Source organism: Bubalus kerabau, chromosome 23 (genome assembly GCF_029407905.1).
Source record: "Bubalus kerabau isolate K-KA32 ecotype Philippines breed swamp buffalo chromosome 23, PCC_UOA_SB_1v2, whole genome shotgun sequence".
Lineage (NCBI taxonomy): Eukaryota > Metazoa > Chordata > Mammalia > Artiodactyla > Bovidae > Bubalus > Bubalus kerabau.
Window position 1 is genome coordinate 37,562,981 of NC_073646.1, and position 27,435 is coordinate 37,590,415.

Sequence of the window (27,435 nt, forward strand, 5' to 3'; positions counted from 1 at the left end):
GTGTCCTTTCAACACGTCCCCCTCAATGTTTACATTTCCCTGCTTTCCAGCCCAAGATGGTCCATCGTCATCACATACGTTTCCAACCCTGGAATCAGCCTTTTCTCTAAGGATCCCTGGTCCATTTCAGTGGAAAATGATATTTATAATCCAAGGTCTGGGCACAAGGTGTGCTTGTGGCTAAGAAGGTGTCTCTGTTTCTAACACACAGTAGTGAAAAGCAGTAGGTATTATGTGTTTCGTAGCTACACAAACATAAACACATACCTACTTGTCTCTATCTGTATCTATCTGTCATCTATCTGTATGGAAAAGCATGTATTTACCTGATGATTCAGTTTCAATCCCTGACCAACAGGGTTTCTTCTAGTTTCTCCATCTCCGAACCAGTGACTCCTTCTCCAACAGTGAGAATGTTGTCCTCCAACATCTTTTATATTTATTACTTGATCAGTCCTCCTTTATGACCCCAATCCATGATACATTCCTTTCCACTGACAATGGCCCCTCATCCTATGGGCCACCCCCACAAGTGAGCATTTTGGGTTCCTTCACCCGTGCCCGGCTGCCATCCCTGTGGACACCCTCCCCTCCCTACTCGGTCTCTGACTTAGAGCCACTGTCCTCCTTCTCTGGCCCCACCCTGACGTGTGAGGCTGCCCACCTTCTGTGGCCCACCTTTGGGTTTAGGACTGGATTGTCCAGGAAGAGACGGCAGGCAGGGGAAGGAGAGGGGAGGGAAGGGGCAGGACAGGGAAAGGAAGGGCCGTGTGCAGCTTCTGACCCCACTGAAACTGACCAGTGCGTCTAGCCTTTCTCCCCAGTCAACCATCTTTTATTCCATGTTTACTGTGTTAAGATGGATGTGAGTTGAGGGTGGAATACAAAGAGGTATGGAAAATATGTGCTCCAAAAAAAGGTAGATTTAAACTAAAAGGGTAGATTTAAAAGGTAGATTTCTAAACACTGGGCAAAGTCATAGTCAATTAACTCTTACCTATTTAATATGTTAAGGTGGAGTTTTGAAGATGGCCCCACCCACCAGCAATTGTGATAGTCAAAAAGTATCTGGTCACTGCATTCCCCAGACTGAGTTGTGCACCTCCACCCTAACGTGCACATAGGCATCAGGTGATACTCTTGTAGACAGATGCTTATTGTCTTGCTCAATATGTTTTATTCAGCATATTCAAAATAAAATTTGTGATATAAATATCATTCCAGTCCCCATTTTAATTCTTATTTTCATTAAAGTCTGTTGATAAGATTGTTGAGAGATCTTCATTCTGATCAGTGCTCAGGAGGAGTAGATAGTACTAACTGGGGTGGATGGAGAGTGTCCTATGAGAACCTGTGAAGTTGAGTATCTGGCGTTTACTAATCACCTCCTTTGTATGGCATGTAGTATATAATAATCCAGGTAGGCAGCGAGAAAGCTAAATGATTATGCAGAATCCCTACTCGCCATCAAGTATGTAGGTGAAGCCCATCTTCGTTTATTGGTTTTATCAAAGTAGATCACGTCTCTGGTGTTCTGAGATGCAGCTTCCTTCAAAATCAAAGTGAAAATCCTTAGAGAAAGTCAGGCTCCACTTGTGGTCCCAGGTCTCTGGGCACAACCTTTAGAATAACAGGTTGTTCTGGCTGCGTAAGTCCTTGAGTGTATAATTTCAGGGGGATCTGCAACAGTTAAACAAGCACATGAGACCCGATGAATGAAGCCCTGCTAACAAACAAAGAAAGAAAGCAAAGCAGACAAGACACTGCTTTCCAAACGTCGGGCACGACTTAGCGGCAACAACAACAGCAACAAAGCTTTTAGCATGATATATACTGGATTTTTTTAAACTACCAGTTCAATATGTTTAGTAGATACAAGGGCAGATAAGGGGACAGCTAAGCTGTCTGTATTTCCTTAAATGAATTTTAATAGTTTACGTCTTAGAGAGGGTTGGTTTATTTAACATATTTATAAAACATGTGGGAAGAAAGTTGCTCACAGTATTCCCTTATCATGTCCTATCAGAATTTAACTTCCACTTTTATGGAGATATAATTGATTTATAGCAGTGCCTATATTTAAGGTATACAGCATAACGATTTATTTATAGAGGTCATAAAATTATTACCATGGTAAGTTTTATTAACACTCATCATCTCATATAGGAAGAAAAGAAAAAGAAATAAATACTGTTTCCCCTGTGAGAGAAGTCTTAGGGTGCACTCACTTACATCACACAGAAATGGTAACAACAGTCACTGTGCTTTGCATGACAGCCCTGCTGCTGCTGCTAAGTCGAGTCAGTCATGTCTGACTCTGAGCGACCTCATAGACGGCAGCCCACCAGGCTCCCCCACCCCCGGGATTCTCCAGGCAAGAACACTGGAGTGGGTTGCCATTTCCTTCTCCAATGCACGAAAGTGAAAAGTGAACGTGAAGTCGCTGAGTCTTGTCCGACTCTTAGCGACCCCATGGACTGCGGCCCACCAGGCTCCTCGGTCCATGGGATTTTCCAGGCAAGAGAGCTGGAGTGGGGTGCCATTGCCTTCTCCGCAACATATGCTCTGCTGCTGCTAAGTCACTTCAGTCGTGTCCAACTCTGTGCGACCCGATAGACGGCAGCCCACCAGGCTCCCCCATCCCTGGGGTTCTCCAGGCAAGAACACTGGAGTGGGTTGCCATTTCCTTCTCCAATGCATGAAAGTGAAAAGTGAAAGTGAAGTCGCTCAGTCGTGTCCGACTCTTGGCGACCCCATGGACTGCAGCCCACCAGGCTCCTCCGTCCATGGGATTTTCCAGGCAAGAGCACTGGAGTGGGGTGCCCTCGCCTTCGCTGATGACAGCCCTAGTGCTCATTTATAACTGAAAGTTTGCACCTTTTGACCACCTTCGTTCAATTTTGCCTGCCTATCTTTGATTCTTTATGTTTATTCTGAGCTGTGTCAAGAGGGATAGTGATAACATTCATCCCTCATTCATTCCACAAAATACCTATTTGAGCACCTATTCTGTACCAGGCTTGATACAAAGTCAGGTTGGCCTGTGTTCTTTATTGATTTAAATTTTAAGTAAAAATACCGAGTATTTAAAATGTACCAGATTCTTAGGTGTTATGGCAAAATTTTTCCATCAATTTTACTATACAAGCAGTGGCTGAGACCTGCTGTCAGAAGAGCCTCTCTAAGTCCTGGTGGGGAAGAGCATCACTGAAAAGTCATGATGAAAAGTCACTGCTCTCATGATTGTGCACACACTTCCTTCCAGTGAATTTGAAACCAAATTTAAAATCTTTCTTCCATTCAGTGCATGGTGTGCAGTCCTGCCACACTAACTGCATTGGCTCCAGACAACCTTTTATAGTGGGGTCTTTATGAAGCTGCTGACTTAGCCCTCCAGGGATGATTGACAAGTAAAGGTTTCAGGTGACTCCAAAGAGATTCTCTGGCTGATAGAATAAGTTAGCCTTTGAATTGATTACATACCTAGATATATAGAGATCCATCAGTTAAAAATGGAGAAGGAAATGGCAACCCACTCCAATGTTCTTGCCTGGAGAATCCCAGGGATGGGGGAGCCTGGTGGGCTACCGTCTATGGGGTTGCAAAGAGTCGGACACAACTGAAGTGACTTAGCAGCAGCAGCAGCAGCATCAGTTAAAAAACAACTCCCAATAAAACGTTATTAATGCAGAAAGTGAATTGCTGACCTGTGTTTCTTTACAAGGTTTGAAGGAGAAGTTCTGAAGGATTCTGATGAGAGCAAGTTTTATGTTCATGATAGCAAACCTCATGCCAAGGCAGTTTCGGGGTCCAGTTCCAAAAGGCAGGTAGACGTAAGGATTTATGCTGTTCTTGTTCTTCTTACTGAACCTGGATCCACAACAGTACATGAAACAAGTGAATGAAAGAGAAAAACCAGAAGAGCTGCAGGTCTGAGGTTTTAACTTAACTCTTGGACCTGTAGCATAAGGAGATTTCTGTGGGCTGGTGACTGAACACTGCTGTGGTGAGAAAGATAAGTTCCACTCCCTGCACCCTAAGGAAGCTTTCACTCCTGTTGAGTTGAGGTATTGGTTATTTAAAGAAAACGTATCCTTAAACTCTAAATTTACATTCAGGGTGGTGACATGTTCACTCTCTGAAAGGCAGTTAGGAAATGAATCTGATTGAAGGAAACATGGGTTCCCATCTCCAAGCACACTTACGTCACTTGTGTGCTCATGGGGGAAGGAAGCAGGAGAAACACCTCTGAGTATTTAAATTGTTATATTTCAACTGCTTTCCCTCATTTCCCTTCCAATCTCCATGTGTCATTATCTCTCTACCTCTCTCTGCCATACACAAAATGCTTAGGTCAGTAGAATTCTGTTAGCATGGGATGCCAGGCTACTCCAGATAATCACTGATTTCTTTGTCTATCTGTTCCACTAGCCTATAAATTCCTTGATGGTTAGACCTCTGTTTTATAAAATTTGACTCCTCAGGATTTTAATATGTCAAGGAAAAATGCATATTTGGGGAAAGTGATAATAGCATTGTGGTTACATATATTTAAAAGAGTCCTTATTTTGTAAAACATTATGTAAATTTACAGACAATGTGACAAAATAATATGGAGATAGAAGGGCAGCAGTGTCCTGTGAATGGTGCAAACATGGGTTGATGCTTCTTAAGCAGGGAATAGACACATACAGATATACATTGTGCAGCAGAAACGAACACAACTAGCAATATACCGCAATAAAAATGTATTTCATAGGCTTGTGCCTATAGGATATACTTGTATATGCTTCAAATACACCCACACTTGTGTATATTTGTAAAATTCTCCATAATAGGCTTTTGTAAATATTTGGTTTCCCGCTCCATGGCCCAGTCCCTGACATACACAGGTAAGCACTAAATCTCTGCTTGACGGCTGAATGAATGAAAGGGAAGTACGGTGAGTGGTCTCCGTTTTTAGTTTCTGGATGCTGCAGGAGGGGGAGCTGCTGAGCTTGAGGGAGAAACAGAGTGTCCCTGGTCCAGAACAGGGGACTTGGTGGACTCTGACTCTTCTATCAACAAGTATTGTGTGTCACTACTATGGGAGAACTTGGACATCGGGGCAAACAAGACAACCCTTGGCCATCAGGGTGAAATGAAATGACAACCCATAGTCAGGGTGAAACGAAAGTCCAGATCCCAGCCAGTGCCCGAAAAGTTCATTCCAAACCTTGATCCCTGCACACTAAATGGGAGAGAATCAACTCTATCCAGAGTTCAAGCTGTGCCCAAACCAGACCTTCGCTCCTAATTCCTGAAAAGGATACTCAACAGCTCTCCAAGGAGGAAGTTTAGACATCTAGAGAGCAGAGGACTTCTCTTTGGAAAGTCACCAAATACTGAGACAGAAGGGAGCTGGCCCAGGTCTGCACCCAAGACAGAACCAGGGCCCCTGGGTGCTCCTCCATCCTCAGTGAGGCTGCTTGAACCACAGGGATGAGACCTCTGGTCTCCAGCCTGTGCTCCCACAATAGTAAGAGGAAACAGCAGCCAGTGTCTAAAAATAAGGAATGTGGGACATGTGTGAATTCAGAGAGCTAGGAGAGAATAGAGAGAAAGGCTTAAAGGAAATAAAAAGCCTATACACCTGAAATAAGACAGTAGTAAGGTAACTTATGGAATATGCATACAAACATATGCACATAGAATATTGTTTATAGTTTATTGTTAAATAAATCAAGCCGTTTAGAACTAAATAATATATAAGAATACCACCCAAAGTTTCAAAAATCTATATATGCATAGAAAACTGTCCACAAGGACATACATTATTAATGAGGCCTTATCTTACTGTATTAGTAATAAAGACAGCTAATAATTTTCTTTTTTCTAATCTAGTTTGGATAATTCAACTCAAACAATGAACACAGTTAAAGAGAAAAGTCTTTTAAACAATAAAAAGATATACAGGTAAATGGTCGCATGGCCACCCATTTGACACCTATAATAAGAGTTGTCAGAACTTGCAAGCACCAAAAAGGATGAGGTAGGTGTCTCTTCTCCAGGGTCTTGTACCTTTCGGGTCGGAACTCCTCAGGCTCTGGCCAGAGCTCTGGGTTGTTGTGAAGAACGAAGAGCGGCACCAGCACCGTTGTCCCTTTGGGAATGGTCACCCCGTGGATTTCCACATCCTTCTTACAGACCCTCTCGAGTCTCCCAGCAATTGGAAACATTCTCAGAGTTTCATTCACCACCATGTCAAGATACTCCATCTGCACCAGGGCATCATAGGTGGGAGGGGCCTTGGAAGAGAAAAACAGATTTTGATAAATTAAGATTTTGGATCAACCTTCAACTCCATCGATGCAGTCCTATTGAAATGTTAGGTGCTCCAGGGAATAATTTAAATCGATCAAGGACATTTATGGACATTTTAGTATCTATCATGTCCTTTGACCTCTCAGGGGCCCATTGAGATGTAGAATAGTGAGGACTTGGAAGATGTTGGGACAGTGCCCTAACCAGGGCTTGAAATCCTGCACATTATCATGCAGTGTATTTCTTTCTCAGGAGAACAAATGTGAGCAATAGACTAAAACCCTTACTCTTAAGTGAAATAGGCCAAAATCACTGTTTCTTTTTGAAAGTGAGGCATGTAAGGTACATGTAAGTACCAAGGAAAGAGAATGTGTAAAAGAGCAAATCCCCTATTCAACATGAAGGTTCTCAGTTGAAGGCTCCTGACTGCTCATTCTTTTCGTTATACGTATACAGTTTGCAAATACTACATTAAATGAAAACTCTGTAAATAATTTGGAGAGAAACGAATTCCTTTCTAAACCAAATCTGCAAATAAAGAATAAGACTGAGTGCTACCAGCAACACAGTTTCAGTTCTAGAGGAAATTACAAGAGAATCAGAATCCTCAACTCCACCCTCTGTTGCTGGAAGAGTCCTCTATTGTCCCTGCAGGTGTGACCAGAAGGTTTGAAGGTCTAAATAAGCCACTCCAGCCCCAGGGGCCAGCTTTCTTCATACCACAAAGACCTCCAGTTTTTGCAGATATCTGAGACTAGTGAGGGTGGTATGTGGCTGTCACGTGGGGTTATATTTAAGGGGCAACATTGTGGAGGATAGGAGTGGCTCAAGAGCCAACACCCTGGATCACAGCTTGACTTGATCACCACCAGGTACACGACTAGTGTCTGGAAGTCTTTCATCTCCCTGTCACTCAGGTATCTCATATGTTACATGGAGACGGATGGAGCTGACCCTCCATAGGGTTGTGTGGCAGAGACACTCACTGCTCACCCAGCATCCCATGTATTCCCCATATTTCCCAGGCCATCTGAAGTTATGGGAAACCAACTTTGCCAATGGGCTGTGAACTGAGGTGGTTATGTCAGTTCAGAGACAAAATATTTGAAAAGTCAGTGAGCAACTCTCAGGTCCCTATTCCCCAGATAACAAGAATGTTTCAGATAAAGCAGTTACAAGAAGGTGGAGCCTTAGCCTGTATCCCCAAGTGACTCTGTGGAGCAGAACTGTGTACTCATTCCTCCACTAACAATCCATGTTGGATGTGTAGATGTGGGTTAAAAGTAAACCTTTGCTATGAAAGCCCCTGAGATTTTTAGGCTAATCTGTTGCTGAGGCGTAACCTAGACTCTCCTGACTAAGACTGAATTTTATGAAGGTTAGATTCATTCATAAATGCAAAGTGTTTAGATAGACATAGATAGTAAGAAGTAAATATTAGCCAATAGTGGTGTTGTTATCATAAGTATTATTATAAAAAGAGGAGACCACAATGCTTTAACTACTCTCTGTCTCTTAGTGACTTTTTCATCTTATTGCACCAAAAATAATCCCCAAATAAGATTTACCATAGAAGACACATCATCTGTAATTTAGGTAGGCACTACTATCTATCCTTATCTTGTATCTAACTCTGTGATTCCCTCCCATTCTCATTCAGGTTGCTCAGGTGGCACCTTGAATTAGTGGAAAGGTGGCTAGTGTGATGTGAGCAGCCAGTTTGAAAGTCACCCACAAGATTGGGCTTCTTGATCTTGACACCTACCATCGCCCTGAGCTGCAGACATGTGGAATATGAGACACGTGTAGAACATGTAAGGAGCTGTGTCAGCCCAGCTAGTTAGCCATGGCTAGCCTAGATCAGCCAACACCCAGACCACAGCAAGTCCGGCTATAGTGGTAAAGAATCTGCCTGCCATCAGGAGCAGCAGGAGACACAGGGTCAATTCCTGGGTTGGGAAGATCCCCTGGAGGAGGTCTTGGCAACCCACTCCAGTGTTCTTGCCTGGAGAATCCCATGGAGAGAGGAGCCTGGCAGGCTACAGTCCACAGGATTGCAAAGAGTCAGACACGACTGAAGCAACTTAGCATGCAGCATGCATGCATGCAGACACCAGAGCAATAGATGTTTACTGTTAGACGCCACCAAGATTTTGTGATTTGTTAACATGGCATACGGTAATATGTGATATGCCAACACCAGCATTTTTTTTCACAGTACCTACATTCCTGTGTGTGCAAGGCATTATCTATGTTTCCCCTTTGTTTTGTACACTTAGATCCTTCTTAAACAGCACAGGTAAAAGATTTGAGGCTTATGCTTTCGGCAAATATGTTCAAGGAGCAGCAAGAAGGCATTTTTGCTAAGGCTTCACCTTCTTCCTCTCTCTCCAGGTATCATCACTCACCTTATTGGGGAAAGTTGCATCAATTTCCTCCTGCAGCTTCTGCTGGACATCAGGGTGAGTGGTCAATTCATATATAATGAAGGAAAGAGTACTGCTAGTGGTCTCATAGCCACCAAAAATAAAGATAGTACTTTGGGCCACGAGTTCTATGTCAGACAGAGCTAAAAGGAGACAAGAGACATTTTATATTATATGAAACACATTGATATAAAACATCATAGTTTAGATGATGAGAAATCAAATGAAACTGCCAAATCCTTATGGGGAAAATGTAAAAGCAATTAGAGTTAAACTGGGAATGTTTTGTATTCTCAGACTTCCGAGGGAGGGGAAATACGTATACCTATGGCTGATTCATGTTGTTGTATGGCAGAACCCAACAATATTGTAAAAAAATTATTCTCTAATTAAAAAATAAATAAATACATAAAAAACAAGAAAAAAGCAGAAATTGTTTTAATACAGTTTTCTCACTGTCCATAATCCCTGCAGATGGTAACTGCAGCCATGAAATTAAAAGACACTTGCTCCTTGGAAGAAAAGCTATGACAAACTTAGACAGCATATTAAAAACAGAGATATCACTTTGTCGACAAAGGTCCAAATAGTCAAAGCTTGGTTTTTTCAGTAGTCATGTGTGGATGTGAGAGTTGGACCATAAAGAAAGTTGAGAGCCAAAGAATTGATGCTTTTGAACTGTGGTGTTGGAGAAGGCTCTTGAGAGTCCCTTGGACTGCAAGGAGATCAAATCAGTCAATCCCAAATGAAATCAGTCCTGATTATTCATTGGAAGGACTGATGCTGAAGCTGAAGCTCCAATACTCCGGCCACCTGATGCAAAGAACTGATTCTTTAGAAAAGACCCTGATGCTGGGAAAGATTGAAGGCAGGAGGAGAAGGGGATGACAGAGGATGAGATGGTTGGATGGCATCACTGACTCAATGGACATGAGTTTGAGCAAGCTTAAGGAGTTGGTGATGGACAGGGAAGCCTGGTGTGCTGCAGTCCATGGGGTCACAAAGAGTCAGACATGACTGAGTTACTGCACTGGACTGATACTATTCTTGGCTCCCTGCTCCTGACTATGCTGCCTCCCCAGTAACAGAGTTTGGTAATTTCAAGAGACAGCATTTTTGTCTAACAAACGCAGTGTAATCAGTGTGTCCCTTGGAGAAACCTTAAAGCACTTTAGTTATAAGTAATATGGGGCCATATTCTCTTCCAGAATAATTTAAATTACTCTAGTTAAAGTATAACTTGATTCTTTGATAGATTGTACAAGGGTAAGGCCACATTATGGGAGAAATTAAACTATCTTTTATCTAAATATGTTTGTAGGAACTCCAAAATCACTGCAGATGGTGATTGCAGCCATGAAATTAAAAGACGCTTACTCCTTGGAAGGAAAGTTACGACCAACATAGATAGCATATTCAAAAGCAGAGACATTACTTTGCCAACAAAGGTCCATCTAGTCAAGGCTATGGTTTTACCAGTGGTCATGTATGGATGTGAGAGTTGGACTGTGAAGAAAGCTGAGCGCCGAAGAATTGATGCTTTTGAACTGTGGTGTCGGAGAAGACTCTTGAGAGTTCCTCGGACTGCAAGGAGATCCAACCACTCCATCCTAAAGGACATCAGTCCTAGGTGCTCATTGGAAGGACTAATGTTGAAGCTGAAACTCCAAGGTCACCTCATGCGAAGAGTTGACTCATTGGAAAAGACCCTGATGCTGGGAGGGGTTGGGGGCAGGAGGAGAAGGGGACGACAGAGGATGAGATGGCTGGATGTCATCACCGACTCGATGGACGTGAGTCTGAGTGAACTCCGGGAGTTGGTGATGGACAGGGAGGCCTGGCGTGCTGTGTTTCATGGGGTTGCAAAGAGTCGGACACGACTGAGCGACTGAACTGAACTGAACTGAAGAGAACAATAGATGGCTCTTTCTAGTCAAAGTGTGTTCATGGACCAGCAGCATCACCAACATCTGGGAACTTATTAGAATATCAGAGACTCAATTCCAAACTAGAACAATGGAGTCAGAGTCTGGCTTTTCATAAGATGTGGTGATTAGTGTGTAATATTGGCTAAGAAGCATGGATTATACAATTGACAGGCATCAGGCAACAGAAGACCTGAGGCACAAGTCTTCTCAGGGTGATCTCAGATAGGCACAGAAACTACAGAGACAGACTAAAAGCCAGAAGAGCTGTGAGTGAGCCTAGTCTAATCAATGGCATTAAAATACCAGAAGGAAGGATGGGTCTGTGGAAGGACACTGGTCAGTGTGCACCATAGAAAAATGGGGTCCAGAGAGGGGAATTAGCAATGCTGATTCAATCCTGGCCTGAAGGTCATCTTCCTCAGTACACGCCCACTGTTTACTCTCCTTTATGCTCAGCAAAAAAACCCTTGTAATTATAAATAGGTCTCTCTTTTCAATTTCTCCTGAGAGACCAAGCATGGTCAGTCTCTCAGCTCTTTGATGGGACTGAAGTAGGACCTTTGTTACTTAGAGCACTCAAATCAATGTAGTACCTGCCCCAGCCAAGCGAGTCACAACAAAAACAATAGAGAATGAGTGGAAGAGAGATCTACAAGGTTCTGATTGCCCCATGATGATTTCTGTGATTCTATTGTGGGTAAATTCAACTATCAAATTCTTTCCCCCAGTGAGCATAAACCCCATGATACTCCAGAAAGTTTAAAGCTGTACTAATACGTGGCTATTTAAATTCTAATCAAAATTAAATGCTATACTTCAATGGCAATAACCACAGGTTAAGTGCTCAATAGCCACATATGTCAAGTGGTTACTATATTGAACAATGTGGACACAGAATACTCCTTCTTCACAGAAAGATGTATTGGACCATGTACTTACATATCTAGATAGATATTATAGATTGAAGTAGATTTAAACATAGTTTTAGATATATTTATAGTGGCGTGCTGGCATCAGCTCATTCTTGTTTGATCGAGCCTCAGGAGTCCCCCTGGAAATCCTCAAGCATCTACCCCCATAACCAGAGCCTGCCTACTTTACTACTTTGTGCTCTCACCTACACCTCTGACTTTACAGGGGGCTGTCCCCCACCACCTCTTTCAGAGAAGGAGTTAATTTAGAGCTCCAGTTAATAAAAACTCCTGGGCGTGACAGGAGTGTTTCAACCTACAAACTCCTCTGAAGGTTCTCTAGCCTGCCTGACAGGCTTGTCTGGCCACATGTGATTGCTCACAGCCTCCCAACCGTGAGAGGCACGAGATGCTTTAAACCTTCTAAAAACAGTTCTTTAGAGAAGTTAGAAAACTATTAGTATAAGTATAGTGGGCTGATTAGAAATTGTATTGGTGAAGGGTTTTTCATTTGTTGAGCCAATGTTTACTGCTAAGTCTCCACATCCCCTGCCCTTATACACGTTAATGAATATATAGAATAAATAAGTATTAACCTTTGATATTAATCACGTTGGACCTTAGGCTAAGTAAATTCTTTCCTTAATTAAAACCCACTACATCCCCACCCTATAGGAATGTAACTTTATCTGGTACCTTCGGAAGGTGGTGTCTGTTTTAAGAATAATCACCCCTGGAGAAATAAGTGTCCTGGTTGACTGACCGCTGTCACAAGGAGAGGGTCATAAATTGTCAGCAGGCCTCCTGGCCAGAAGATGATGTAACACCCCTAAGACCTCTGTATACATTTGTATGAAGCACCTGACTTTGATAAAAGTCAGGACTGCTGACCCCGTGTGACTTTTGCATAACGTCTCAGTGTATAAAAGTAGACCATGGAAAATAAAGAATTGGGATCAGTTTCTCAAAATACTGGTCTCCCCATGTCGCACTCTCTCTCACTCTGGCTGAGTCTCCATCTGGAGCGCGGAACCCGCCATGCTTACTAATTATGCCTGGGCTTCTAAGATCTGACCGGGGAGGCCTCAGTGTCTCCTATCCTTCGGGAGAACGGAAGGACGCCTGCGGCCTACGTAAGTGGTGCAAGCTTCTTGTCTTGAAGTTTTATTGGTTTCCCGCGTAAACCAAGCTACTCAGCCTCTTTTCTCCACTGAATTTTCCTACTGAGCTATCCTCATTCTATTACTCTTTACATCTCTAATTAATATCTAATTGAAGCTATTGTGTCCTGATCCTCGCCGACACCATCCCCGCTTCAAACTCCCTGGATCAGCTGGGGCTGGACCCCAGCATTGCTCCAGAATAAAATTTTTAAAATTCAAGAATTTTGTGACATGGTCGTCAAATGACTGATAGCTTAAAATTTAACGTGTGGGAGTGATTATGGTAAGGGTAGATATGGAACTACTTATGCTCACTCTCTTGTGTAAAAATATTTTATGTTCTTAGCTTTGTCCAGTGGAAAGATCTAGAAGCAAAGAATCCCTAGAGGCAATGAATCCCTACAGGCAATAAGCATTCCTAAGATCCTAGATTGTGACTTATAAATACCACTTTTCAATAAAGGGAACTAGAGCTCCTTTGAAAAAACAGCTGATTCCAGGGCTACTCAGGGGTAGGAGAAGCCTGGATTGTCTTACATCAGAAAGTGAGGAAGTTCTTAGAAAAAGATACTTTAAAGGACAGTGGAAACTTGTATGCACTGATGGTACATCCTTACGCATTTGCCAAAACCCATGGAATGTATAATACTAAGAATGAACCCTAAGGTCAGCTATACACTTTGGATGATAATGATGCATTAATGTAGGTTCATTGATTCTAACAAATGCACAACTCTGGTGTGGTCTTTTGATAGTGGGGGGAAGACTGTGTGTAGTTGGGGCAGGATGTATATTGGAAATCTCTATACTTTGCACTCAATTTTCTTATAAAACTAACTATTCTAAAAATAGCCCATTAAAAAAAGATTTAAAGTGAAGAAAGGAGAAAAGAAAAAAGAATGTACGGTCCTACTTGAAAAAGCTCCAGTGGACAAACCAGAAAGAATTTGAGAATCAAAATGAAAAGTGATGTAAGAGAGTACATGAGATCATGCTATATAAATATAGATGAACAAGTAAGCCAACAAGAGAGAATGGAGAGCTTCCCTACAAAAGAACATCAACTCATAAATACAGAAGAATGATGGGATCAGAAAGTCATCGTGTTATAACCATCATGGTAACGATGGTTTCAGTCAGAAACCACCCATGAATGATAAAATAAGTAGGTGACAATTTGAAGAGAAACAGTGTATTTCCAGTCTCACAGGCGTCTCTCACAAGTCATTTATTAATTACAAAAGGGAAAAAATAATCTCTAGAGTAAGCTTGTAAATACAACCTTAGCCAAGAGTTCCAAGTTACGGGCACCAACAGTGGGGCAATGTGGATCTGGAGGAGCCTGAGAATTGATATTAGAACAAAGCTCCCCAGAGGTTCAGCTGTAGGTGATCCACTGACCGTGACTCACTTCTGGGCCTGACATCCTTGCCATACTTGCCCTTTCGAGCTCTGAACAAAGTTGTGCCTGGAAACTTCCAGGAAGTACCACAGTCTACTCTTTCTGCACAAGTGTCTTTCTTCCATTTGGCAGAAATTCTCACATGCCTGGAAAACTTCTTGCACATTTTGAGAGCCGCACCCTACCTATACGCCTTCCCATAGTGGCCCCCATGAAGCTCTCCATGGTTACCTTTATGGGTGTCAATTTCTTTGGAATTCTGAGAGTTAATCATTAGCTGAAGTAAATCCACTCGATTCTGGAAACAGAAAGAGAAATCAATTTTAGAAATTACTTGTGAAGATAGAAATAAATCAGGAGTGTATATTTAACTTCTTTCCTGAAAACATGGCCCCTTAAAGAGCAAGAGTCTAACTAATATTGCCTGAGTCCTCAGTGAACAAAACCACCCACCTACAAATCTTAGAGACCATGATGCTTCCCTGAGAGAAACCCAGGCATCACGTCCCACTGGTTTTTTGCCCTCACTCTCTCTGATCTTTGGTTTCTTTGACTTTTGAAACAGCTTCTTAACCAGATAGTTATCTGCTGTCTCTCCTGTCACACCTGTTTGCTCAGGAACAGGTCCATGGCTTCAATCCTTTTTTCCCCTTCAACTTTAACTCTTAATGAATGGATACACAAATCAACTCCCTCACATTGCATAGGTCACCAGCAGATTTTGCAGAAGCATCTACAAACTCTTGACCCTCCCAGGACTCTACACATTCTTTAGTGACATCCTGTAACCAGCCCATCTCTCCTAACCTGCAGACAACCTTGTGCTGGCCTCATGGCATCATGAAGGCCAAACTGGGTTAACCCACTTGTGGCTTCATTGGCCAGAGAAGACGCCTGCTCACTTCAGACCATGACAGGGCTCAACTTTTTAAAAGACTGCAATCTATCAGGCATCTGATGGAGTCTTTCATCTGACAACTTATAAAATATGAGGCTTGGCATTGAAGTAATTCTTTACCAAGCTAATATTTGGTAAAATATCAGTAAAATTATTTTTAATCAGTAACTCTTATCCCTCATATACTAATTAGCATGCTTCTCTGGTTCAGTAAAAGAACCACTGAAGAACTCTCTGGTTCATAATCTTATTTTCTTCCCCATCCTTTTCCTCTTCCATTGCCTCCCCCCCCTCAAATTTTAGAACCATCCTATTCTATACTCTATAGTTTTCTACCTATCTTTCAAAAATGCAAAGATGCATAGAAGTCATATGTATACAGCTCAATAAATTATTAAAAAGTGAACACCCACTTGTAACCACCACCAGACTTTACCGTTTGTTTATCTGTGAGGCGACTTTCTTTAATCTTCTTTACAGATTTTGTGAAAAAGTCCACAGTACTTTTTGGAAACAGAGTAATGTTTAATATTTCAAAAACTGGGTTGAGAAATGGAAATAATACTGCAGGGAAAAAGATAAAAGGAAGTTTGGTGAAAATGCAAATTTTACTTTGCATTTAGCAAATATAGTTTACCTTTAGCAGATATAATTTGCTCTACCAATCAAAAGAGTAAAACCACCAGGATACTCAATCATGACCCATTGCCTCTAGACCTTTGCTCAGACTTCCAAGTCAATGACTGATCAAGGCCAAATCCACATCTGGGGCCCATCACTATAGTAGTGAGATCAGTGGTTCCCTCTGCATCTTTGGACTGACCAAAGAATAGGATTACATTCTGGAACCTCATAGCCTTTAATTCTTGGACTAGCATCTCTTTGGATAAAGCAGACCAAAACCTGTTACTTCAATTAATTGTGCAGTTTAAAAAAAAACAGTCATGATCAAAATAATACAGTATGTGTCTTTCTACCACAATGGAATAGAATTAGAAATAATAGCAGAAAGACAATTAAGAGATACACAAATATGTGGAAATTAAATAACACACTCCTAAATAACCAATGGGTTGTAGAAGACATAAAAAGGGCAATCAAAAATTGCTTTTAAATGATTAAAAATGAAGATACAGTATATCAGATCTGATGGGATGTAGCAAAAAGCAGTGTTCAGGGAGATATTTGTGGCTGTATGTTTAGATATTAAAAGAACAAAGATCCTAAAACAAGAACCTAAATTTCCACCTTCACACTCTGAAAGGAGGAGCACAAACAAAACTTAAAGTAAGTAGAAGGTGGAAGAAACTGTAATGAGTAGGAGATTAAAAAACAGTGGAGAAAGTCAGTGAAACTAAAAGTTGATGCTTCGAAAGATTTTTTTAGCTAGACTGGCCAAAAAAAAAAAAAAAAGAAAAGAAAAAGAAAAGAAAATACTCAAATTGCTAGCATCAAAAGTAAAAGAAGGGAGATTACAAATGACATTTTAAAAAGTACAGGGACTATAAAGAAATCTTTGTATACTCAATATCTTATAATAACCTATACTGGAGAAGAACTTGGAAAAGAATATGTGTTTGTGTGTACATAGCTGAATTACTTTGCTGTACACTTGAAACTAATGCAATACTGTAAATCAACTTTACTTCAATAAAAAAGTAATCTATGAACAACAGTATGACAATAAATTAGATCATTTAGATAAAACGGACAGATTCTCAGAAAGACACAAACTGCAGAAAGTGATCCAAAAAGCAACAGACAATCTGATATACCTATTAAAATGGACAAAGTTTGAGTTAGTTATCAAGAAACAGCCCACAGCTTGGTGAAGAAAGGCTCAGGTAGAGGTGGTTTCAATGGTGAATACTACCAAATATTTAAAGGATTAGCCCCATTTTTAAACAAACTCTTCCAAAAAAATAGAAGACACTGGAGCACTTCCAAAGTGTATGGGTTTGATACTAGAACCAGACAAAAACAGCCCAAGAAGGTACAGACCAACATACCTTATCCCACGGATGCACAGATCCTCAACAGAATACTGGCAAACTGAATCTAGCAACACATCAAAAGTGATACACACCATGACCAAGTGGGGTTTATCCCAGGAATGCCAAGTTGTACAATAAACCATACCAAAGGAATTAAAAAAACAATGCCATCATCTAACACATGCATAATAAGCATGTGGCAAAACCTAACATTCCCTTGTGATAAAAACACTCAACAAACCGGAACAGAAGGGAATTTCCTCAACTTGATGAAAGTCGTCTATGAAAAACTAAGCTAACACCATACTTAATAGTGAATGGCCCAAATGTTCATCAGCTGATGAATGGGTAAACAAAATGCGGAATGTCCATATAATGAAATACCATTTGGCGTACAAAGGAATGAAGTACTGATATGTGCTACAATTTTAGATTACTCATGATAAATGAAAGAAGTCAGCCACAAAAGACCACATATTATATGATTCCATCATATCTAGCGTCTAAAATAAGCAAATTTGAAGTGACAGAACATAGATTGAGAAAGTGAAAGTCGCTCAGTTGTGTCCGACTCTTTGCAACCCCATGGACTGTCCATGGAATTCTCCAGGCCAGATTACTGGAGTAGGTAGCCACTCCCTTCTCCAGAGGATCTTCCCAACCCAGGGATTGAACCCAGGTCTCCTGGATTGCAGGCAGATTCTTTACCAGCTGAGCCACCAGGGAAGCCCAAGGGATAGCTTAAAGCTAAGGGGGAGTGGAAGGTGATAGGTACAGGGCTTGAGAGTTGACAAAAATTGGCAGCCGTGATGGTTGTGCATATGTCTCTGAGAGTGCTAAAAACCTTTCTTTTTCAATTGTGCTGTTATAGTTGAGATCCAGCACTGTGTTAATTTGGGCACAGCGTAATGACTAATGAATGACTTAACATACATGTATTTTAAAATTAGCCCCATTAGTTTAGTTAGCATTCCTCACCTGATATAGTTACAGTTTTTTTTTTCCCCTTGTGATGAGAACCTTTAGGATCTACTTTCTTAGTAAATCACAAATATAGTAAATCACAGTAGTGTTAAGTGTACTCATATTGTACATTATTCTGCCAGTACTTTTATGTTGTTGCTGAAAAATCACATCTTTTGAATACCTTTATTCAATTTCCCACCAATCCAAGCCACTCCTCTCCTAACAAAAGAAATCTGATCTTGCTTTTATATGAGTTTGGTGTTCTTCTTCTTGTTTTTTAGTTTTGGGTTTTTAAAATTAATTTATTTTTAAAAATTTTGGTTGACTGGGTTTTTGCTGCAGCCTGTGGGCTCAGTTTTCTCTGTGGTATGTGGGATCTTAGTTCCCTGACCAGTGATTGAACTCGTTACCTGAATTGGAAGCAGATTCTTCACCACTGGACTACCAGGGAAGACCCAGGGTGTTTTTTTTTATTTTAATTCTATATAAGTATTCACCTTTCTCTGTTTGATTTATTTCACATAACATAATACCCTCAAGGTCCTTCCACCTTGTTGCAAATGGCAGGATTTTCTTCCTCTCCTGGTTGAATAATATTCAATTCTGTGAATACACACACACACACACACACACACACACACAGATATAATATTCAATGTGTATACTGAATGTTGTATATAACTTCCATGTCCATTTCATTTGTTGATGGATAGGTAGGATGTAAAAATGAATGAATTATACATTTCACACTGGTGTATTATGTGGTATGTGAATTGCATCTTATTACACCTATTATTTAAAAAAAGATAGATGAAGGAAGGATTGAAAGAAGGAAGGGAGGGAGGAAAGGAGGGATGAAAGAGGAATAAAGAATAAGAAATAAAGTAGTTCACATACTTATTGAAAGAATGAATGGATCGAAGGGTCTAAATCTTAAGAGGTTCTTGCTATGTTCCACAAAGGGATCGTGTGGGTTGTTGAGGGAATCAATATTCACTCCAAATGCTGTGCCAGTAATCACATCCATGCTGTAGGCTCCAAACATGCTTAGTAGAGAGAGAAAAACATGTTCAGTTAAAATCAACACCTCTTTATCCTTGTCCAACATGTGCAACAAGAAATACACGTAAAATCCGATGCCCAGGCAGACAGGAAAAGAGCCACACTCTCTCAGAACCACCTGCTGGATCATAGAAGAGTCTCTGCTACTATCTCTCACTCCTGAGGTGTATATGACATGTGAGTGATGCAACTGGCCCTACGTTAGGGAGGTGGGGACATTAAGGCAACCTAGACCCCCACCCCCTGAATTCAGGGATCTTGTCATAGAGAAAGACACACACAATCAGACAGGAAGTACAGTAATGTGTTTTGACTATGGACAATAATGAGTGTGTAAGGACTGTGTTTGAGTAAGACAAAGTGTGGAATAATTAACTTTTCCTGGGGAGTCAAGAGAAGGGACATTGACCTGGGTCTTGCTTCACCATAAAACCTGTACTCAGAGCTGATTTCCCTTTAGCACATTACCTAACAGCAGTGCCCTGTTCTGAGTTGCCAGGAACATCATCCCTCCTTGTCTCACACTACTGCTAAGGCTCCTGGAAGACCTGTCTTCCTCAACCCCAGTGTTCTGTGGTTGCCCTGAGGGAAGACTCATTTCTGTGAACTATAAGAACTAAAACTGTTCTGAGTTTAACAAAAATCCTTTCAAATTGACTTAGGGAATCCCATGGCTAAGTGAGCGTATGTCCTCAGCTTCCCTGGGACTGTCTTCCTTTATATCTGTTATTACAGTATAGTTGTTTTTTAAAAGAAATCTCAGTTTAGACAACAAAAACTATGGTTACCCCACCCATAGTCTGTACAGGGCCTTCTCTCTTTTGAGGATGAAAGAAGAACAAATAGTGATGAATAATTAATATTTAGTATTTTCTGTAGGAAAAGTGTGAAGAGATTTAAGTTGTTTCAAGTTCAATACTGTAAATTTACTGCCCAATGCACTACCTGCCAATATATACCAAGAGCCTTCCTCTGCCACTGTTTCACACCCTCTATACTCAGTACTTTGGCATGATAATGTTCTCCTTTCAAAACTGTTTATTTTAGTCTTCTGGAATATCCATAAAGTCATAGTTAAGATAAGCTCTTTATGGCTCATGTACACAAAAGACACCTTCTCTCCTGGCTGCCCGGCTTTCTTCGATGAGATGCCACTCGTTCTGGAGCGGCCCGTCAGGTTTGTAACACGACCTACTTCTGTCTATTCACTAGATAGACACAGCAGTTGGAACTTGACCCCATGGTAGGCAGTGAGAAGCTCTCAGTGGAGCTCAGAGGACCAGCAGCTTCATCCCTACTTACTCTTTCATGTTGACAGGACTGCCTTTCTCTGCTTCCTTCCTCAGGTTCCTCACCAACATATCTCCATACTGGCCAATGATGGGGAACATCTGGACATTAAATATATCATCACATGAAGTTAAATGTGGAGACTCAAGTCCTAGAAGGACCTGGCTTTCCTAAGCATGGAGTAGTAACTGACATTTTATAAAAATCTTAAAAATGTCTCTCTAGGATGTAAAGACAAAAGACCAACGTTAAAAAACTCAAACTCAGCAGACTCCTCTTTGAAAAGAGACTATGATCTCGGTTTCTACCTGTCCCTAGCGTCATTCCATAAGTTTCTAATTGAAAATCCTCTTCTTTTCTTACCTCCTTGAGCTTTCCGCTGGTGAAGGCTGGAGACAGCAACGTCCGTATTCTCTTCCATTGTTCATCCCAAGCCAGAGAGATGGCATATTTCATAATTCCCATTGGACCAAAAATCTAGTCAAAAGCAAAACATATTTATCCTCTATAAGTTTTAGAAGTCTCAACAGTTGTGGAAGATTTCTTAAATAAGGATCAATTATTCAGCTAATATTTAGTGACTGTCTACTTAGTAGCAGACCCTATGCTAAATGCTTAATGAATATTTATCCAAAATATCTAGGTTTCTGTGGGTGTGGAGGAGAGACACCCAGCCACTTGATGTGGTTTCCAAACTTCATATTTCAGTATCCTATTAAGTGAAAATGACCCATGTAGTATAGAAAGGGTTTTCCCAAAGGAATAGGCAGGAATAAGACCTAGTTCATCCTCCCGGTCTGTGAAGAGTACAAGGGAACTAACTAGTGACAGAAAGCTGATAGCTTTGACAAACATATGTTGTCTCAGACCAGTTCTTTCTTTACATGTCTACAGCATGTGGATTCAAAACATTTCTTGATATGAGACTTTTTAAAAATAAAAATAGAGGAGGAGCTAAGATGGTGGAGGAACAGGACGGGCAGACCACTTTCTCCCCCACAAATTCATCAAAAGAACATTTAAACGCTGAGTAAATTCCACAAAACAACTTCTGAATGCCGGCAGAGGACATCAGGCACCCAGAAAAGCAACCCGTTGTCTTCGAAAGGAGGTAGGAAAAAATATAAAAGACAAAAAAAGAGACAAAAGAGGGAGGGATGGAGCTCCATTCCGGGAAGGGAGTCTTAAAAAGAGAGAAGTTTCCAAACTCCAGGAAACACTCTCACTGCCGAGTCTGTGCCGAGCCTTGGAAGCACAGAGGGCAACATAACAGGGAGGAAAAATAAACAAACAATTAAAACCCACAGATTACGAGCCCAAATGGGCTCCCCCAGCGGAGGAGCAGCGCAGATACCCGTCACTAGCAAGCGGGGGCTGGGCAGGGAGGCGCAGGCTGCATCGCTTAGATTAAGGATCTGGCCTGAATGCCCCGAGCGCTATCTGAGCGAACTAATTTGGGCTAGCAAACCAGACTGTGGGATAGCTACCACGCGGAAAGCCAGCCCTAACCTAAGACATCGCCAGGCCCGCGCACAGAACAAAGGACTGGACAGAGATAGCCGGCTGCAGACCACCCCCTCCAGTGACAGGCAGCCAGAGCTGGAAGTGGGCAATCGCAGCCCCAGAGAGACTACAAAACTGTAAGCAGGCTTATTTTCTAACTAAGACTTCTTGGTGCTCTGGACGGTCAACATCCGCCTGAGAAGGTGCACCGGTTGTACACCCAGAAAACCGAGCGACGGGGAGGCGATAAGTCGCAGCAGCCCTGCTCGCCAAACACCTCATCACCTGAGCTGCTCGGACCTGGGAAGGGCACAAAACACAGGCTCAACCGAGTCTGCGCCTCTGAGGACTTCCCGAGTGCCTGAACCTGAGCGGCTTAGACCTGGGAGGTGCAAGCAGCCCAGGGCTGGCTGCGGATGGATCCCAGCGGAACAACCTAGAGCCTGAGCAGTGTGGCCAGGAAGGCTACACGCGCGGTGAGCGGGGGCAGGCCCAGTGTGGCTGAGGCACTGCGAGCAAACGCCAGTGTTATTTGTTTGTAGCGTCCCTCCCTACCCACAGCACGACTGAACAAGTGAGACTAAAAAAAAAAAAAGTGTCCACCACCGCCCCCTTTGTGTCAGGGTGGAAATCAGACACTGAAGAGACCAGCAAACAGAAGAAGCTATAACAGAGAGAACCGCCTTGGAAGCGACAGGCAATAGATTAAAACCCTGTCCTTAGTACCGACTACATACGAAGGGGGCTATAGATCTTGAGAAATAGAAGCCGGACCAAGGAACTAGCAGAAAATGAACTGACCCCACAATACCCACAATAACACCAGAGAAAGTCCTAGCTATATTTTTACTATTTTTACGATCATTCTTTCTTTTTTTTTTTAATTAAAAAAAAAATTTTAAGACCTCTATTACTCCTTTAATTTTCACTTTTATAACCTACTATTACTTTGCAAAAAAAAAAAGACCCTATTTTTTTTAAAGCAAACTTCATATATATATATTTTATAATTCTTGTGACCTTTTTTTTTCTTTTTCTCTTTCTTTTTTTTTTTCTTTTCTTTAACATTGTATTTTTTAAATTCCAAACTCTACTCTAGATTTTTAATTTATGCTTTTTGGTATTTGTTATCAATTTTGTACCTATATTTTCTTTATAATTTTTGTGACTTTGTTTGTTTTTTTTTCTCTTTCTTTTTCTTCTTCTTTTCTTTAACATTGTATTATTGAAATTACAAACTATACTCTAGATTTTTAGCTTTTGCTTTTTGGTATTTGTTATCAATTTTGTACCTATATTTTCTTTATAATTTTTGTGACTTTGTTTTTTTTTCTCTCTCTCTCTCTTTCTTTTCCTTCTTCTTTTCTTTAACAATGTATTTTTGAAATTCCAAACTCTACCCTAGATTTTTAATTTTTGCTTTTAGGTATTTGTTACCAATTTTGTACCTTTAAGAACCCAATCTTCAGTACCCATTTTTTACTTGGGAGCGAGATTACTGGCTTGCCTGCTGTCTCCCCCTTTGGACTCTCCTTTTTCTCCACCAAGTTGCCTGTGTCTCCTTCCTAACCCCTCTCTACTCTACCCAACTCTGTGAATTTCTGTGTGTTCCAGATGGTGGAGAACACTTAGGGAACTGATTACTGGCTGGATCTGTCTCTCTTCTTTTCATTCCCCCCTTTTATCCTCCTGGCCACCTCTGTCTCCTTCCTCCCTCTTCTCTTCTCAGTATAGCTCCGTGAACATCTCTGAGCGGTCCAGTTGTGGAGTGCACATAAGGAAGTGATTACTGGCTAGCCCGCTCTCTCCTCTATTGATTCCACCTCATCTCATTCGGGTCACCTCTAACTCCCTCCTCCCTCTTCTCTTCTCCATGTAACGCTGTGAACCTTTCTGGGTGACCCTCATGGTGGAGAAACTTTTCATCTTTAACCTAGATGTTTTATCGATGGTGCTGTATAGAAGGAGAAGTTTTGAGACTACTGTAAAAATAAGATTGATAACTGGGAGCAGGAGGCTTAAGTCCAAACCCTGACTCCAGGGAACTCCTGACTCCATGGAACATTAATTGACAGGAGCTCATCAAACGCCTCCATACCTACACTGAAACCAAGCACCACACAAGGGCCAACAAGTTCCAGGTCAAGACATACCAAGCAAATTCTCCAGCAACACAGGAACACAGTCTTGAGCTCCAATATACAGGCTGTCCAAAGTTACTACAAAACCATAGACATCTCATAACTCATTACTGGACACTTCATTGCACTCCAGAGAGAAGAAATCCAGCTCCACCCACCAGAACACCGACACAAGTTTCCCTAGCCAAGACAAGCCACCTGTACAAACCCATACACAGTGAGGAAGCTCCACAATAAAAATAACTCCACAAACTGCCAGAATACAGAAAGGACACCCCAAACTCAGCAATATAAACAAGATGAAGAGACAGAGGAATACCCAGCAGGTAAAGGAACAGGATAAATGCCCACCAAACCAAACCAAAGAGGAAGAGATAGGGAATCTACCTGATAAAGAATTCTGAATAATGATAGTGAAATTGATCCAAAATCTTGAAATCAAAATGGAATCACAGATAAATAGCCTGGAGACAAGGATTGAGAAGATGCAAGAAAGGTTTAACAAGGACCTGCTACTGCTAAGTCACTTCAGCCGTGTCTGACTCTGTGCGACCCCATAGACAGCAGCCCACCACGCTCCCCAGTCCCTGGGATTCTCCAGGCAAGAACACTGGAGTGGGTTGCCATTTCCTTCTCCAATGCATGAAAGTGAAAAGTGAAAGTGAAGTCGCTCAGTCCTGTCCAACTCTTAGCGACCCCATGGACTGCAGCCTACCAGGCTCCTCCATCCATGGGATTTTCCAGGCAAGAGTACTGTAGTGGGGTGCCCTAGCCCTAACAAGGACGTAGAAGAAATAAAAAAGAGTCAATATATAATGAATAATGCAATAAATGAGATAAAAAATACTCTGGAGGCAACAAATAGTAGAATAACAGAGGCAGAAGATAGGATTAGTGAATTAGAAGACAGAATGGTAGAAATAAATGAATCAGAGAGGAAAAAGGAAAAACGAATTAAAAGAAATGAGGACAATCTCAGAGACCTCCAGGACAATATTAAACACCCCAACATTCGAATCATAGGAGTCCCAGAAGAAGAAGACAAAAAGAAAGACCATGAGAAAATACTGGAGGAGATGATAGTTGAAAACTTCCCTAAAATGGGGAAGGAAATAATCACTCAAGTCCAAGAAACCCAGAGAGTCCCAAACAGGATAAACCCAAGGCAAAACACCCCAAGACACGTATTAATCAAATTAACAAAGATCAAACACAAAGAACAAATATTAAAAGCAGCAAGGGAAAAACAACAAATAACACACAAGGGAATTCCCATAAGGATAACAGCTGACCTTTCAATAGAAACTCTTCAAGCCAGGAGGGAATGGCAAGACATACTTAAAGTGATGAAAGAAAATAACCTACAGCCCAGATTATTCTACCCAGCAAGGATCTCATTCAAATATGAAGGAGAAATCAAAAGCTTTACAGACAAGCAAAAGCTGAGAGAATTCAGCACCACCAAACCAGCTCTCCAACAAATACTAAAGGATGTTCTCTAGACAGGAAACACAAAAAGGGTGTATAAATTCAAACCCAAAACAATAAAGTAAATGACAACGGGATCATACTTATCAATAATTACCTTAAATGTAAATGGGTTGAATGCCCCAACCAAAAGACAAAGACTGGCTGAATGGATACAAAAACAAGACCCCTACATATGTTGTCTACAAGAGACCCACCTCAAAACAGGGGACACATACAGACTGAAAGTGAAGGGCTGGAAAAAGATTTTCCATGCAAATAGAGACCAAAAGAAAGCAGGATTAGCAATACTCATATCAGATAAAATAGACTTTAAAACAAAGGCTGTGAAACGAGACAAAGAAGGTCACTACATAATGATCAAAGGATCAATCCAAGAAGAAGATATAACAATTGTAAATATATATGCACCCAACATAGGAGCACCACAATATGTAAGACAAATGCTAACAAGTATGAAAGGAGAAATTAACAATAACACAATAATAGTGGGAGACTTTAATACCCCACTCACACCTATGGATAGATCAACTAAACAGAAAATTAACAAGGAAACACAAACCTTAAACAATACAATAGACCAGCTAGACCTAACTGATATCTATAGGACATTTCATCCCAAAACAATGAATTTCACCTTTTCCTCAAGTGCACACGGAACCTTCTCCAGGATAGATCACATCCTGGGCCATAAATCTTGCCTTGGTAAATTCAAAAAAATTGAAATCATTCCAAGCATCTTTTCTGACCACAATGCAGTAAGATTAGATGTCAATTACAGGAGAAAAACTATTAAAAATTCCAACATATGGAGGCTGAACAACACGCTGCTGAATAACCAACAAATCACAGAAGAAATAAAAAAAGAAATCAAAATTTGCATAGAAACAAATGAAAATGAAAACACAACAACCCAAAACCTATGGGACACTGTAAAAGCAGTCCTAAGGGGAAAGTTCATAGCAATACAGGCATACCTCAAGAAACAAGAAAAAAGTCAAATAAAGAACCTAACTCTACACCTAAAGCAACTAGAAAAGGAAGAAATTAAGAACCCCAGGGTTAGTAGAAGGAAAGAAATCTTAAAAATTAGGGCAGAAATAAATGCAAAAGAAACAAAAGAGACCATAGCAAAAATCAACAAAGCCAAAAGCTGGTTCTTTGAAAGGATAAATAAAATCGACAAACCATTAGCCAGACTTATCAAGAAACAAAGGGAGAAAAATCAAATCCATAAAATTAGAAATGAAAATGGAGAGATCACAATAGACAACACAGAAATACAAAGGATCATAAGAGACTACTATCAGCAACTATATGCCAATAAAATGGACAACGTGGAAGAAATGGACAAATTCTTAGAAAAGTACAACTTTCCAAAACTCGACCAGGAAGAAATAGAAAATCTTAACAGACCCATCACAAGCATGGAAATTGAAACTGTAATCAGAAATCTTCCAGCAAACAAAAGCCCAGGACCAGATGGCTTCACAGCTGAATTCTACCGAAAATTTAGAGAAGAGCTACCACCTATCCTACTCAAACTTCCAGAAAATTACAGAGGAAGGTAAACTTCCAAACTCATTCTATGAGGCCACCATCACCCTAATACCAAAACCTGACAAAGATGCCACAAAAAAAGAAAACTACAGGCCAATATCACTGATGAACATAGATGCAAAAATCCTTAACAAAATTCTAGCAATCAGAATCCAACAACATATTAAAAAGATCATACACCATGACCAAGTGGGCTTTATCCCAGGGATGCAAGGATTCTTCAATATCCGCAAATCAATCAATGTAATACACCAATTAACAAATTGAAAAATAAAAACCATATGATTATCTCAATAGATGCAGAGAAAGCCTTTGACAAAATTCAACATCCATTTATGATCAAAACTCTCCAGAAAGCAGGAATAGAAGGAACATACCTCAACATAATAAAAGCTATATA

At 41.0% G+C, this 27,435-nt stretch overlaps 1 protein-coding gene across 1 annotated transcript in view; it reads right to left on the reverse strand.

Annotated features, from left to right (window-relative positions):
- Window positions 1–1,236: 1,236 nt before the first annotated feature.
- Window positions 1,237–27,435, reverse strand: part of LOC129637740 (cytochrome P450 3A28) — a 38,606-nt gene continuing 12,407 nt past the window's right edge. The window contains exons 5-13 of the mRNA XM_055562002.1: window positions 20,707–20,820; window positions 20,356–20,444; window positions 18,889–19,037; window positions 15,468–15,595; window positions 14,365–14,431; window positions 8,712–8,872; window positions 6,061–6,287; window positions 3,708–3,870; window positions 1,237–1,680 (exon numbers count right to left, since the gene is read on the reverse strand). Of these exons, the coding sequence (XP_055417977.1) occupies window positions 1,573–1,680; window positions 3,708–3,870; window positions 6,061–6,287; window positions 8,712–8,872; window positions 14,365–14,431; window positions 15,468–15,595; window positions 18,889–19,037; window positions 20,356–20,444; window positions 20,707–20,820 (1,206 nt within the window). The 3' untranslated portion in view covers window positions 1,237–1,572. The remainder of the gene's footprint in view (window positions 1,681–3,707; window positions 3,871–6,060; window positions 6,288–8,711; window positions 8,873–14,364; window positions 14,432–15,467; window positions 15,596–18,888; window positions 19,038–20,355; window positions 20,445–20,706; window positions 20,821–27,435) is intronic.